Source organism: Miniopterus schreibersii, assembly GCF_964146895.1.
Source record: "Miniopterus schreibersii genome assembly, chromosome: 7".
In the NCBI taxonomy this organism is placed as follows: Eukaryota; Metazoa; Chordata; class Mammalia; order Chiroptera; family Miniopteridae; genus Miniopterus; species Miniopterus schreibersii.
The window spans coordinates 3,802,040-3,819,114 of NC_138108.1; the positions used below are offsets into that span (position 1 = coordinate 3,802,040).

The following is a 17,075-nucleotide window of genomic DNA, read 5'->3' on the forward strand; positions in this document are numbered from 1 at the left end:
AAAGAAAATAAGAAACATGAGCCTCAGCCAGTGAGAATTTTGAAAACAGGCTTGACTGCTCAAATCAAGCTTTTCTACAAATGTGTCCATTTCAGTGTTCAGGCAGTATAAATAAAATAACTGTGGATATACACATAGATTAGATACATTTCTTAAAGCTGAATGTTCACAGGCTGGACAACTATTTTTTAAACAAAAATAATACATGCTTCTTTTTTTTAACAGGGCATGCAGCCCTGGCTTGTTTGGCTCAGCAGTTAGAGCGTCAGCCTGTGGACTGAAGGGTCCTGGGTTCGATTCGGTCTGCAGGCTCGATCCCCAGATCAGGGCACATGCAGGAGGCAACCAATCAATATCCCCCACCCCACCCCCTCTTGATGTGTGTGTGCCTCTCTCTCTCTCTCTCTCTCTCTCTGAAAATCAATGGAAAAAATATCCTCAGGTGAGGATTAAAAAAATTAATTTTTAAAAAAAGGGCATGCAATGAAAAGTAAATCAACCTTCCCCTACACAAGACTCCCAGTCTTTTCTTCAGAAGTAACCACCACAGAAGTAACCACCATCAAGTTTCTAATAAAGCCTTCCCCAAACTGTCCGTGTCTCTACTTATGCATGTATATACAGATCCCTCAGTCACACTACATACCGCCACCCTCAGAATGTTGTTTTGTAACCTTGCTGTTTGCCCTTAACTGTGTTTTGTTTTTTGTTTTTTAATATATCTTTATTGATTTCAGAGAGAGGAAAGGAGAAGGAGAGAGAGAGAGATAGAAACATCAATGATGAGAGAGTCATTGATCGGCTGCAGCCCGCAACCCGGGCATGTGCCCTGACCGGGAATCGAACCCTGATCGCCTGGATCCTAGGTCGACGCTTTAACCACTGAGCCACGCCCGGCCGGGCTTAACTGTGTATCTTGGTAATACTTCTTTAGCCAGCACATAGTTGTTGTTTTTAAGTCATACAATATTTTAAATTATATGCTATAACTTAATTTAATCAACTTCTACTGGTGGTTCTGCTCAAACAGGATCTCTGTAAATTTCAACCTCTCTTTTATTTCAAAACAGACTGTAAACTCAAAAGTAGAGAATATAAGCTATAATATTTCACTTATTCTAGCACCTAGTACATTATAGGCATACAACAAATTGCTTCTGAACAGAATTCAAAGCTATGTCTAACCTGATGCAACTCAAGAGCTACATTAACGGCAAGATAATCTGGTATGCCAAGTAAACTAAATTGGTACTTTCAAAGCACAAGACAATTCTAAACTGTGCAAACAAATTCTTTAGCACCATCCCACATGCTAACATATAAAATTTGTAACAGATTATATAAAATCTCACATCATAGTTGAAAACCTAGAACATACACTGATGTCCTCAGTTTATAATAGTTACATATTCTCTCAGTGACAACCTCAATTCTTTTAATTAAACTGTACTAAGGGGGGGGGGAGGAGATGTACAGTGGCCTCTGAAAATGAGAAAATTTTATTTTTTGGTCACCTTATAGTCCATTCACAGTAAGATTCAACATCCTGTTGGCCCAAATGGTTGTCAGGTTTTTATCATATTTTATTCTTAAAGAAATAAGATTATTTTAAAGGATAAAGAATAAAACAATTTGGAATGGGGGTGCAATTATTTGCTGGGCAAAACACTACCAACTGAGCCACCAGGCCAGGGCTATGTGTATATGTGTTTTGCTTTTTGGAACTATTTCTTCTTCAAAATAGTTGTAAAATGGTATACAAATATGAATTTTTCATATCAAAGATTTTTCATATTGTTTACTGACTTTATTTCATGTAAATTGTTTGCACTTTTGTGTTGTTTTTTTTAACATATCTTTATTGATTTCAGAGAGAGGAAAGGAGAGGGAGAGAGAGAGAGAGAAACATCAATGATGAGAGAGTCACTGATCGGCTGCAGCCCGCAACCCGGGCATGTGCCCTGACCGGGAATCGAACCCTGATCGCCTGGATCCTAGGTCGATGCTTAACCACTGAGCCAGGCCCGGCCGGGCTGTTTGCACTTTTTTATAAACTAAGAGCTTCTTTACCTTTGTAACTGTCAAGTCCTACATATACTTTTCATATCATCATCTAGGAATAAGAAAAATATAAAGACAAAATAGGGTAAAAAAAGTAGGGAAACTAAGGGGAGGAAAAAATCTAGCTTTTCTACTTACTGTAAACTCTCCTGTAGTCCTCAACTTGTTGGGAAACCTGCACCACATAAAGTCTGAATGACTACTTATGCCATTTCTTGTTCCAAAAAGGACTTGAGACAGAAGTTTTGAAGCTAAAGAAGAGCACAGTTCCCAAAAAGGAAGATGACCTTCAAGCCATCAGACCCGATTTTAAATTCTGGCTCTAATTCTTATCTCTACACCTTGACTGAAGAGGCCCAATTCCTAACTTGAAAGAGGGTCTGTACACACACATGCTCCAGTGAAACCACCTGATTTTACATACACACTAGCCCACTCTAGTTAAAAAACTCTGTAACAAAGTAGTTCGGATTTTGTTACAGAGTGCCTGTTTCCACAAAATAATTCCTAAAAACTGCATGACACTTTTTGGTATATCAGATACTGCATAATGAATAAGGGCAATAGAAAGACCCGGGTGACAACTTTTCTGGTAAACCAAGGAAAACCAGAATACTATCATTCTGACATGCCAAACCCATCTCATATGTAAGTGCAAGGTAGAAGGAATTCTGCCTTCAGGGGTCACTATCATTTTCAAAAGAGAGGGGTGAAAAAGATTTAAGAACTTTTAAATGGACTCCACTTATCTCCTCCCCCTACCTTTTAAAAAAACCTTATCACTGAAGTATAACATTCTCATCAAAAAGTACACAAGGCTAAAATAAGTGAGGGACACCCACATGGCCTTTTTTAACATTTAAAATCAAAGTCTTCCTCCTTTTATAACATCAGCCCCATGACAAAGTTGAGTAACCAAATGTTTTAGTTGGCTGCTTCTTTAAATCTTAACAGATTAATTTGTAAACAAAATGATTTAAAAATAAACGCAATCGGGTAATTTGAAAATTAATACCTGAACCAAATGTTTCTAAACTAGAGTCAATAAATGAGCTCGGGGGCTATGAATCCTTGAACTGAAAGCACATATGTGCTGGCATGTTTTTCTTTTTTTGGGGGAAAAGGGTCTAAGGTTTTTGTCAGAGTCTTAAGGGTGTCTATGACTTCCAAAAGGTAAACACAAATTTAAAATGTATTTTTTATATTCAACACAGCAAACAGGACCATTTTGTGAGCAAACTAATGTTTGTTCTTATATCACAGCAACTCAAGATGTATAAAAGGTGCTAAAATACAAAGGTAATACATATCTAAATAGTTTCCCCAATGGCAATAAATACTCGTTTCTGTCTTAAAGTATTAAGTCTGAATAGGATTCTTCTAAAAATTAAATTAAATTAAAACACACTATTGGCTTTAGTCTGGTCTAATTGAGTGGACTTCCTAAGGAGAAAGAGCAGTAAAAGGGCACCTGTGTGCATGTTTGACACACAGCCAAACATGGTGTTTATGGAAAACTTCAGATGGAGCAAGGAGGCGCTCAGCCAACAAAATCTACAGCTGTGAGACTTGGAACTTACAAGTGCCCAAACTCCAAAAGCAAAAGTGGAATTATGGGACAGACTTTGAAGCTTGTTTATGTGCAAATTTTTCTAGCGAATAACTTTGTATTCGTCTATTCAGACATATATTCTCTGATCAACACTAAAAATATTTTCTAATGCCAAAGAAAACAGTGAAAGGGAATTCCATCCAGGTGTTAGTATCTACGTTTTCCCCTCACAATTACTTGTAAACAAAACTCATGGTGGCTAGAATGGAGTGGTTTAAATTCTATATCCAGAGATCTGCAACTGTCCTCCCATCCTAACCCGAGGGCAACAACCTGCTGCTCTGGTTAACACGGTCCCGGAAACCCAGCAGCTCGGGTTGGGAGGGAGAAGCGGGAGGGGCTGCATCAGAATCTCTTGAAAAGGCACTTCATGTGGTTTGAATATGCTCCATATCCCTAAAATCTTCTTGCTCAGTCCCCAGCTGGAGTACACGCAGCCGCTGCCTGAAATCTCTGGGGAAGGCGATCGGTAGGTGAGCCTGAATGCAGAACTGGGAAGACATCAGGCACCTTTTAAAGAAAGCTAAGTGCACTACGTAAGGAAGAACACTGGAGCCAGGGCTAAAGTTTTGAAGTTGGGAGATTATCTATGTACAGGCAGGACAGTGCACTCCAACTAAAGGTTTTGTGTTTCAGGTACAAGGTGGTACCATTTAAGAGTATATACTGAATCACTTCAGCCAAAAAGAAAATCCAACACCTTCAGGGACAGAGAATTGAATTTAATCGAGAATAACCTACCTGGTCTAGGCACCTTGCTTAATCATTGTAATTCTGAATAAAAAATAAACCAACCAATGAACAACTATCTAGCATTTATGTTCATTCATAGAAGAGACATTTTTAAGCCATCTCCAGTTGAAATCACTGATTCTGCTTAGATGGGAGGGTCCATGTGTATTAGAATGAAACTGGCGTATCACCTGTTCCAAAATCACTGTCGTCTCAGCTAACCTGGCAACCTCAACCAGAAACGCATTTAACTGCTCTGGCTATTATAACGGAGGGCGACACTCCTGAGGAGCACTCCAAAATTGGTCTACACTATCCATACAGTTAGCAACTAGGAATCACCGCATATAGACCACAGCAAACTTTCAAATTACAGAAATCCAGAAACCAGAGCAGCTTTTCACGTGAGACCGTTCTTGATCATTTTGCCCCAATACAGGGGTGGGCAAAAGTAGGTTTACAGCTGTGAATACAAGAAAGTTTATTCTTGTTATTAATTGTATTATTTTCCACACAATCAACTGAAAATCTACTTATGCCCACTCCTGTATTCTGAAGTATGTTATGGAAAGAGGTTTCTAGATTTGGTAAAATCCTTAACTACCTTGCTTGCTATAATTTCTACTCAAGATGTGGCAGATACGCTCTAGTACTTCTGCTTTTTGAAAGGCGATATTAAACTGTATGTATTCTGGCTTTTCCCTCCCAAAGAGTTAACTGCAATTGATAAGAGTTTAAATCCTATCAGCACAGGCAGGAAACCAGCATCACATCACAAGTCCCTCCTTTATGCTTTTACCTTCTCTTGTTCTGAAGGTCAAAGTTCCCAATGCTCTGTCTGAACTTGTATTGAAATGTTTGGCATTAATAAAACAAAGAAGGAATTAATTTTTTTTTTAATTGCAGGGGGCGGGGAAGGAATCTACAAAGGCGGATTTCACTTTCTAAGTAGCATTATATTGGTCTACATTAATAATTTTCTCAGCAGGCTGTCCATGATTTTACTTTGAATAATCGCAGTCTTTGTTTCTAAGATCCTCTTACATGTGACATTTGATCAAAGTTTTAAAATCAGCAGCTAATGGAGGTGGAGAAAAGTATTGCTCAGTAGGGCATTATATTATACAAAGCCATCCCACAGCTCATTTTAAGGTTGCTACAAGCTGGACCACAGATGTTTTCCAGCTAAACACTATATAGATGTTAAGTTAAATTTTCTGAATCCTGAACACTATGACTTACTGCATGTCCTCATACTTCTCTGGGAAACATATCCTAAACATCACTAAAGCATGCCTTAAGACAATTCTTCAGTTTTTTCACACAGGTGTGTCTTTTTAAAAGTACAAGGTACCAAACAAGTTTATTCTTACTCAAGGCCTCTGTATATAATCATAAAAAATGAAAATAAAAAAGTCTGCCTCCTTGCCACGCCCAAAAAAGATTTCAGGTAACTAAATTACCTATATTACTAGTTCTAGAGTTACTGACAGCCATTCTGATGAGATGGGACATGAAAAGAAAACTGGTAAAAATCAATTCATTAATTCATACCTAAAAGTCCTTATCCAAGGATATCTTCCCCAAAGAAATGGAGGAAAAAAAGATTAGTAAAGGAAATACCTCACACTTTAACATGCTATATAAGGAAAGACGGCTGAAAGGAAATCTTGCAGGGAATTTTATCCCTTTGAACTTTTAAATAAACTCTTAAGTAAGATTATGCAAACTTACTAAAAACCGGTCCAGATTAGAGAGAAAAAATGCACCCCTTCTCCAAGTCAGTTCTGGAGGCTTTAACCAGAGTTGTTAAGGTTTGTGTTGGGTAAAGAAAGACCTCCTAATAAACCAGCATTCTTTTCCACATGATCAGAGCTAATTGGCCCCCCTGCAGACTAAGTGACCAATCGCATCAGCTTCAGCTGAAACCAGCCCCCACGCCATTATAAACAGAGGAATGTGCACTGTAAACCCAGTCCAAGAAGAGAACCTACAGCCTAGACTTGTAGAGTAAAATTACCTCATCAAAAAGGCTGACTCTGAAAGTTTCCTCAAGACCTACCTGTGCATATAGGCTGACCAAGCAAAAAAACTGGTGAGTACATGAAATAATATTCATTCTTATTTCATTCCTTAAAGAGGAACAAAGAAAGAAAGTGATTGGCAAACAGGGACAGAGCTAGATTTTGCCAATAAAGCTTTAAAACAAAGACATTACCTACAGGGTCATACATTAAGGTTCTTCATTCTTTTTCCTTAAATTTTGGAAATGGATTAACAGTCCTTACTGAAAATTGTCTTGTTTTATTAAATGTATACTAATTCTCCATTATAATACAAAAACCAGAAGAGAAAAACCCTTACAAAAATTCAGTAACTTTTAACAAAATGTACCTTTTTCTTCTGAAAGGGATTAAAGAACCCCAAATGAGCATACAAAAGCAAATGACAAAAAGAAAAACTTTGTTTTTAATTTTTTAATCCATGAAAAAGTGATGAATATCCTAATTTAAAATTTTGTTTTAAGCATGGATTACTGAAATTAGATGCTCTGCAAATAAGAACATAGAAGAATCTCTGAGCTTATATAATAGAGTTAGAACTCAGTCTGTCCTAATTATGGAGGGACAGGAAAGACAATTTATAAGACTCTATATGGTCTTCAAGTGTTTATACAAGATGTGAACAAATACATAGTAATATTGTAATCATTTAACATTTATTGTCATAGCCTATATCTTAACTGTTTAATATGAACTACAGTATAACATGGCAATAAGAGACAGTTTTTAGAGCTACAATCTAATGAGTAGAACGAATCCATTATTTCGATGACCAATGAAACTGCCGAACTATCATTTGTACAAAGTACTATTTTTTCCATAAAACAGTTTATGAGTGGGCAAAAATTTTACAGCCCACACACAGATACAAGCAAACTTTCCCAAACTTCAATTCTACTTTCTATTGGGTCAGTTGATGAGAATCATATAAATACAAATCAAGATAAATACAACCAAAACAAACACAAATATAGAGAACAAACTGATGGTTACCAGATGGGAGGCAGGTGGGGGAAATGGCAAAAAAAAAGTGAAGGAGATTAAGAAGTACAAACTGCCTGTTACAAAATGAGTCATGGGGATATAACACAGCATAGGGGATATGGTCAATAATATTGTAATAACTATGAATGGTGGGTGACAGCTGGTTACTAAACTTATTGTGGTCATCACTTCATCAGGTATATAAATGTCTAATCACTATGTCATACACCTGAAATTAATATAATATTGTATGTAAATTATAATTTTAAAATAAATTTTTAAAAATGCACTTGTGTGCCCACAGAGATATGAAAATTTGGAAATATAATGGCATAAACATAACATCTATCCATCAGACACTTTTAAATTTGATGGGAAGGAAATCTACATACATCAGGCAACAATAATTTTTTTAAATGCCATACAAGCAGACATAACATCATACAGGAAAGAAATCATACAGAAAACCTATCAGTCCAGGGAAATGGTAATAAGTTTAAAACATGTAGGGTTCCAAGGGATCATGTTATTTAATTCCTTTCCCTTTTTAATATAAAGAAGCCTGGCCAAGGGGATTGGGTGGCTTGCCCACACTGACACAGCTACGTAATCAACAGAGCCAGAGCCTGGCCAGCTAGATTCCCCACCTTGTCATCCGGATCCTAAACACAATGAATACATGAGTCCAAAGAATGGAGTCATACAGGGTAATCTTTTAGGCAGGAGTCAAAATCTTACTTCTCTCTACTACTCCACTCCCCAACACAATCTGAACAAGATCTAGCAAGGTTTTATATATAAAAAGATATTACTTTGCTGCTTTGATATTAGCCTTTTGACTTCCCTGTTCAAAGGTTTTTCCATGTATTTAGTTATTTAGCTGCAAGAGAAAATATAAAATTGTAAAAGCCTAGAGCATGAGTATTACAATCTTGAAAAGGCCCAAATGAGAATAATTAAATTTTGTTAGCTACAGTATGGACAGAAAGGCTATCTCCCAGTAATGCATTTTAGAACTTAACGAAGCAGGTTGAAAATCAAGAAGGATCATGCAGCTTCCCCCCCCCCCACAGTTATTGTGAAACAATAAGCACTCAGTGGTTCCTGAAGTGGAATAAGCACTAGTGCAGAGGTCTGTGATGGGCACTTCACACAGGCAGGAAGTAAGAAACAGTGAAGGACAATACGTGGACAACACAGAACCAAGCAGTGGTTCCGACATTCTTCAAGTGTCGAAATGTCTTTTATAAAATTATGATAGTATTGTATTTTTTAAATTATTTTTCACCTGGCAAAATACAAATTTCCAAAGCTATGTAAGAATTCTCCTCTCCACACTTTGTTTTAATTCTGCTGGTCTATAGAATCCTAGATTGACTATGTAATAATTCTGATTGTACTAATCTTCAGAGTTTGCAAGGTGTCTTCCTTAACTGAAAATACATTTCTTGCCTACAAATCATAGGTCTGAACCTAAGCGAGCATTCCTGAAGAACAAATATTCTGTAGTGGTGAAGTTAGTAACCAGGGCTAAAGAAGCAATATTAGCACTAACTCTGAACCATGGACTCAGTAGAGGATTCACCACTAGTTACTATCTTTGTGATCTTAGGAAACTCACTGTGCCTGTTTCATTATCTGTAAAATGGGCATACTAATGGTACTTTTACTGTGAAAGTTAAAAAATATTAATAACAATAAAGCAACTAATACTGAGAGGTTACTCTGGCAAGGCATTGACTACTGGCTTCACATGAGTTAATACATGTGTAGTGTTTAGCTAACATTATTAATCATTACCATCACAGAGTCATGTATAAAGTTAACAATGGTTTAAAACAGATACTTGAGACAGTTATGGGGACAAGAAGAACATCTAACAAGTGCTAAAAACATCTGCTGTCACAGATTTTTGTGTGAATGTAATACCAATTATCTTGGGAAAGACTTTTATTTCACCAAACTCTCTAAATAGACAGCTCCTTGTAGGGAAAAAAAAAAAAAAAAGAAAAAAAAAATTAACCAGCTGAGATGTTAGCCAGACTTGATTAATAATTCAAATAATCCAAGGCCCCCAACTGCCTTGTGTACACTTCTTTACCTACCTGATCCTCGGTGACCTCATTTGAAAAATGGGATAATAATGTCTATCTTATTGAGATACCAAAGAATTAGAGACAATGCAACATGAAAGCACCTAGCACAGTGCCTGTGAATATTTTGTTGTTGTTATTGTTACTTCCAAAAGGGCAGAGATCAGGTCTCCTAAAACATTTAAAGAATCTAGCAAAATGAGTCATTAAATAGCTGTGCCAAGAAAAAAAAATACACTAAGTAAAATGATAATAACAACTTGTTAGGAATAACAAATTATATTTTAAGTTTATAATATAAAACTGAAATGGCCATCTAATCTAAATAAATTTATCAATCATTCCAGTGTTCCATCAGTAACTAAAATCTGAAAAAAATACAAGAGAATGTCTCTAATGTCGCCAATAAATGATAAATTAGCCCCAGGACAAAAGAGAAAGTATATACCCAGTGGGCCAATGTTCAAGTCCAACAACACAGGAGGGCAGTCTCCAGAGTCCTCAGATATAGGAAGGGTCGGGCAAATCCGAGCAACAAGCCAGCTCTATATGCCTCTAGTCCACTTAAGCAGCACCGTCCTCAAGAAGGAAGGAAGGACAGTGTCTTGCATTACTTCCAAGGGCATCTACTTCTAAAACGAGCAAAGAAAAGTGTCAAATATAACTCCTACTACTGAACTGTGGCAAAGAAGAAAGGAGAGTTCAAGGAGCAAAGCAGCATTTCCCATCCGGCTCCTGGCAGCCTCTATGTAAGACTCAAAACTACTTTATCACATGCAAAGATGGTCACGTAGAAAACATACAGTGTATTTCTACTCACCACACAGAGAAACGGGTAACCACTGATACTGTTTACAGCTAAAAACTAATTATATTATCTTTTCAAAATTCACATTTGAAGTACTAATGATTATTTTAGTTCATTAAACTCGAAGCTTTATTTTCTGGTTTATTTACTTTCAAAATTAATATTACCTAGGAATCTCTACCTAGATTTATTTTGCCAAGAGAATAATTCTCCACCCCACAATCTAATTAGCATCTAGAATATTTTAAAAGGGCAGCAATCCATCAGCAAGGGAAGAAGAGAGTCCATGAAAATGGCCACAAAGTGACAAAAAAATATATAGAGCTTTCAATACACTAACAAGAAAGCATGTATTAGAACTATGACTCTCTAAAAGCTTAGTCTTGCCCTAGCACTAAGTTTGGCATCAAAACATTTACAGATAGTTTAACACTACACTTCCAAATGATTTCTATTTATTTACAGAGAAACACATATTCAACATTTCTTTTATGAGCTTTTCATAATTATAAATCATTAGATAATTATGAAAAGTTTTTATTTATACATAATGTTTAGTGAAGGCAATAAATACTCGATGCCTGAATAATAAATACTTGTACAAGAAAGATATAGGGGTGTCAATAAACTATGAATCATAATCCCAACCTTCTAGAATTTTAAAATATACTTGTAAATGTTAAAATGCCAAATAATATATATTTTTTTCAATATATCTTTATTGATTTCAGAGAAAGGAAGGGAGAGGGAGAGAGAGATAGAAACATCAATGATGAGAGTCATCATTGATCGGCTGCCTCCTGCACGCCCCCTACTGGGGATGAAGCCCACAATCCAGGCATGTGCCCTGATCGGGAATCGAGCCGCGAGCTCCTGGACCCTAGGTCAATGCTCAACCGCTGAGCCACGCCTGGCCGGGCACCAAATAATATTTTAACAGTCATTCTAGGAAACAATAAGAGACATCTTAAGGCAACCCATGATTAGCTATAAAATGAATCTTAGAAAATGCCACCTTATGTAAAGAGAAGAGAGACAGTGTCACACTGGAAAAGCCTGTACAATAGTCAGGAAAGCATTCCAAAGAAATTACATAGTGAATGAGGTCTCAGAATGTATTAATATTAACTGTAAATCTCATTTCAGAGATTTACAGCCTGAGATGGATGGCAGCAATTGCAAAGTTATTGCTCCTCTCCTAACTCAGAGATACCGGAGGATGGTCACCAAGGATGGCCACAGCACACTTCAAATGGATGGCGCACAAAGAGGTCTTGTCTATCTTCGAGATGCTTGGGGAATCCTAATGGACATGCGCTGGCGCTGGATGATGCTGGTCTTTTCTGCTTCTTTTGTTGTCCACTGGCTTGTCTTTGCAGTGCTCTGGTACGTGCTAGCTGAGATGAATGGCGATCTGGAACTAGACCACGATGCCCCACCTGAAAACCATACTATCTGTGTCAAGTACATCACCAGTTTCACAGCTGCGTTCTCCTTCTCCCTGGAGACACAACTCACAATTGGTTATGGCACCATGTTCCCCAGTGGTGACTGTCCAAGCGCAATCGCCCTACTTGCCATACAAATGCTCCTAGGCCTCATGCTAGAGGCTTTTATAACAGGTAATTAATTGTTTTTGTTCTTTAAAAAAATTATGAATGTTTTCGAAAGGGTACAGCCAGTAATGAGCAACGTGTTACAGAATCATTTCTTTGTGTTATTAGCAGGTAATGCCTGAGACTGAAAGGAGAGTCTAGAGACAAAAGATAAGAGAGATAATAAGAAATATGACTCTTAAATTTTACCTATTGAACTTAAGAAAACAGGGACCATTATGACACTAACATGTAGCAACATCTTATGCAAAAAAAAAAAATTAACAAAAGATCTACAAGAGATTTTTCAGAGAAGCTAAATATTTTATAAAATAAGTGAATAAATATAAGAACATATTTGACATTTTACCTAACAGAAGAATTTCGTATTTTAAACTCGGCTAGAATTTTCTCCTCTGAGTTCACCTTTTCAACATTTACTCAATACTAGGTAAGCCCAGAGCACCAAAGTCAGCATTGTATACATACACACACAAGTGTACATACACATTCGTAGCAAAATGCACTGGAAATATAGCCACAAAGATTATGGAATGTTGCTTAGAAAACAGTAACACACAAGTAGGGCTAATGTACTTTTTATAAGTGATACATACAATTAAAAAAACAAAAAGAAATCCTGGTTTTAACACACTACCCAGGAACAATCAGAGAAGGTAAGCAATGGCCATATGAAGTCCCAGTGTGCCAACAAGTGGCTCCACAACCCATAATAAATCACTTAACCTTTACAACAAGAGTTCTTAAACTGGATCAGTGATTAGATAAAATTTAGAGGATCTGTGAACTGAGACAGGAAAAACTTGCATCTTTTTTCACTAACTCCTAACTGAAATTTGGTATTTCCTTTGACTATAAATGTAGGCAACAAAAAACAATAGCACCAGCAATACCTGTAACTTTGATACAAACAGAAATCAAATATTTTTATATCACACTTCAATACTTCAACATTACAGTACTAAATCCACCACTATTTTTTGTTACTTAAATGTATGAATAAAGCACATACAGTACTGTAACACAACTTTTTAAAATATTCAATTGGATTTCAATATAGTTGATTTCCTATATATTTTATTTTTATGCATTTAAAGCATAATCCCATAGACCTGCCTGCCAACAAGATCTGTGGCACAAAAGCAGTTAAGAAACCCTGATCTATAGCTCGTGGGAACAAGAACGCACGGGAAAGGTGCACTGGAATCACCTTAGAACCAGAGACTTCTTTAAAAAAGGGAGGGAGGATTTCAAAGTTAAAAAGCTCTTCAGTGTATCTACGGTCCTTTCCCCACCCCAAATCATTCTACTTTGAATCCAATCTCTATTTAGGCTTGAAGTAATCTCGTTGCACTTAAGTTGAATTTATTTTGTCACTTTTTTAAAAAACAGGGGCAGGAATATAGGTAATAACCATTGTTTGACTTTAAAACTTTATCCTTTTAGAGGGTAAAGTTTTACATTTCTAAGTAACAAAATTAATTTTGCTCATCTATTCTGAAATCGTAATTATTAAATGAGTGTATGTACACTTTCAAAAATTCTTCAGGCAAATGAGACTACCCAAATTAACGAGTTCTGTTCCTTGCTTATTTGGAAAGCATGGCACCAAGAAATGTGTAACTATTTGATATACCCTTCCCATGCAGAAAAGGTACTGACATGGAAAGTACTCATTCTAAAAAAAACTTAATGGTTTCTAATTTAGGTGCCTTTGTGGCGAAGATTGCCCGGCCAAAAAATCGAGCGTTCTCAATTCGCTTCACTGACATGGCAGTCGTGACTCATGTAGATGGCAAACCTAATCTTATTTTCCAAGTGGCCAACACTCGACCTAGCCCTCTAACCAGTGTTCGGGTCTCCGCTATACTCTATCAGGAAAGAGAAAACGGAGAACTCTACCAAACCAGCGTGGACTTCCACCTTGATGGCATCAGCTCTGAGGAATGCCCATTCTTTATCTTCCCACTAACCTACTATCACTCCATTATACCTTCGAGTCCTCTGGCTACTCTGCTCCAGCATGAAAATCCCCCCCACTTTGAATTAGTTGTGTTCCTCTCAGCAATGCAAGAAGGCACTGGAGAAATATGCCAAAGGAGGACATCCTATCTACCCTCTGAGATCATGTTACACCACAGTTTTGCATCTCTGTTGACCCGAGGTTCCAAAGGTGAGTATCAAATAAAAATGGAGAATTTTGACAAGACTGTTCCTGAACTTCCAACTCCTGTGGTCTCTAAGAGCCCACACAGGACTGACCTGGACATCCGTATCAATGGACAAAGCATTGACAATTTTCAGATCTCTGAAACAGGACTGACAGAATAAGATGTACCCATAGCACCCTATTGTTAATGTATTAAATATATCCAGCCAGGAATGCAGCTACTTTTCCTCCATCATAGCTCATGTTCTCTTTTTTCGCAACGCTGATTACATCTCTCTGATTACATCGAGCCTATGCTCATAAAAAATGGCTGAGCTAAAAATACACATTCTGGAAATATAACATTCTACTTTACAAAGTTTGTATCTGTGGTTGCTGAAATCAGTGCATCTCAACGTGACAGACATTTATACAGAAATGTTGGTGAATTTATAAAGATGTGGTATGATGCCAATGATGAAGGTAATGGACAATGAAGTTTAACACAGTTGAACTCTAAGAAAATCAACCATAAATCTCCCATTTTCATCTGCAAGTTGAAGCAAAAACAGTCTAGTTTCAAACCTAGCTTCCTGGGTAGACAGGTGATTTCACAGTATTTAGTGAACATTTATTTTAAACTGTTATTTTTTTCAAGACAACAAAGATCATTCCTTTGGATTTTTTATATTACAAAACTGGGTAATACCCCCTTAATTTTTAACAGCTAAGAACAAAACTTCACAAGAAAAACAGCAAAGTATAGATTTATACATAACCCCATAGGCAGTTGAGCATGACACCCAAACACACGTTCATATATTTGTGGCAAAATGTGATCAGAGAAAATAAGACAAGCTCCAGACCAAATGGAAACTGTGGTGGTAATTTTGACAAGGAGATACAAAATTAGATCTACATAAAGCCACCTACATAACAAATCAAATAGTAGTTTAAAAATTATAACCAACTGCTCATTAAATGGCTTGCAACCTAAGTAAAAACATTTCCTTCCTACCTACGATCCATTCAATGGCATAAAAAATAATAATAATAGTTCTAAATAACTTGTAAGTGCACATAAAAGTTTTTATAGATATAAAGGTTTAGCCAGATGTAATTCAACTAGGAAAAAAATCTCCAATAGATAAAGCACAAAATAATTAGGCAATGAAGTATTTTCAAACACAAATTCCTGTTTCCAACTTCAAATAGTTTTTTCTATAAACATAAAATGAGTGTTTATTCACCAGTAGGAGGTTGCACTAGATAAATCTATTATTTATTTCCAAACCTAATTCCCCCTGAAAATTATGCTTTCTCTGCTTCATTTTTTATTTTATATATACTAAGATGAACCCTTCATTTCCTTACACATCCAGTTTAAGACTATCCTTTTTTTGTATACTTTTCATGTCAATAAAAAATCAAACTGTCCTCAAACAAAACAAGAACCAAATAAGTCACCCTATCAAATTTCAAATAGACTTGTGGCTGCTCTTCTTTTCTGAAATTTCCCTTATTCAGGTTTATGTGGTAAAAGTGAAAAATTAACCCTCCCCACTAGTGATGACCCATGCAGGAATAATCTCGAGATAAATACTAGCTGAGTGAAAGCAAGCAGTATGAAGAGCAGAGCATAGCAGCAAGTCACATTTTCTACTCTTTGACCAAAAGGAAAAGAAATTAAGAAGAATTTTGGAGTGGTCTAAGACTGGTAACAGCAGAAGAATATCAAGGACACAGAAACTTAATTATTGGGAACTTTTGCCGTTTGAAAATCTTAGGCCTTCTTAATTTAAGTAGTAGCCAGACCAACAGATTTTTTCCAACCCAAAACGTTCTAACACATAGACAGCAATAATTCTTATTTCTATAATAAAGTAACAAGATTCACCTAACTTGTGAAAATAAAAGTTGTATCAAGATTTACATGGTATGTTTTTTCCTAAGAGCTCTATATCACTTCCACAGATCACAATTCCAACAGTTATGTGAAGGTGCCCAAACTGACACAACAAAGGGAATGAGTAGGATCTGGGATCTAAGTCTCCCTACAGATGGAGCAAATTCTCCACTGAAGTACACTATTTACACATTAATTTTGTATCTGAAAACTAGATGTGACTTCCCCCTACACAGACGCACCCAAAAAAATTCTGTTGGTACACTAATGCTATTTTTTAAATGTTTCAAAATAAGACAACTAAGAAATGTAATAAAAAATTTTTGTCTAGGGCAGCGAATTTCAACCTTTTTAATTTCATGGCACACATAAACTAATTACTAAAATTCTATGGCACACCAAAAAATACATTTTTTGCAGATCTGACAAAAAAGGTAGGTATAATGGTGATTCGTTCACACCGGACGGCTATCACTGGGTTTGTTGCTGTTATTTTCGTGTCTCTTCTTGCCTTTTTGCTTAATCCTCACCCAAGGATGTTTTTGATTTTTTTGATTTTTTTTTGAGAGAGAGAAAGGAGACACAGAGAAAAACATCAATGTGAGAGAGAAACATTGATCGGTTGCCTCCTGTACAAGCCCCAAACCTCAACCGGAGATCAAACCCACAACCTAGACATGTGCCCTGACCGGGAACTGAACCTGCAGCCTTTTGGTCTACGGGATGCTGCTCCGACCAACCAAGCCGCCTGGCCAGAGCTGCTGTCATTTTTTTTATCTGACAATCTAAATAAGGGAAAAGAGGTCAGTGTCCCTGACTAAATAGTCAGATATTGCATGTTTTAAAAATGCCTGCAGCACACCAGTGTGGCATAGCACACGGTTGAAAATCACTGGTCTGGGGGATTGAAAGCTTCCAAAAGCACCGTTCATAATTCTTTCATGTCACAGAATCAGTTTCTACATTAAGGATTAAGTTTTCTGCAAAGATGCCATTACCCTTTCAGGAGAATGGACTGCAAACAGAAAGAGGGGGAAATTACTGGGAGGTG

The 17,075-nt window shown here is 36.8% G+C and overlaps 2 protein-coding genes across 4 annotated transcripts in view; one reads left to right on the forward strand and one right to left on the reverse strand.

Annotated features, from left to right (window-relative positions):
* The window catches only part of GIGYF2 (GRB10 interacting GYF protein 2), a 97,712-nt gene that overhangs the window by 39,081 nt on the left and 41,556 nt on the right, over nt 1–17,075 (reverse strand). The window lies entirely within an intron of this gene.
* KCNJ13 (potassium inwardly rectifying channel subfamily J member 13) lies at nt 6,208–16,358 on the forward strand. Of its 2 annotated transcripts, XM_081143032.1 has the most exons (4): nt 6,380–6,500; nt 11,500–11,624; nt 11,733–11,975; nt 13,678–16,049. In XM_081143032.1, the coding sequence occupies exons 2-4, from the start codon at nt 11,516–11,518 to the stop codon at nt 14,298–14,300; spliced, it is 975 nt and encodes a 324-aa protein (XP_080999158.1). In that variant the 5' UTR covers nt 6,380–6,500; nt 11,500–11,515; the 3' UTR covers nt 14,301–16,049. The 2 variants fall into 2 exon arrangements, with proteins under 2 accessions (XP_080999157.1, XP_080999158.1); XM_081143031.1 differs by having other exon boundaries at nt 6,208–6,500; nt 11,500–11,975; nt 13,678–16,358.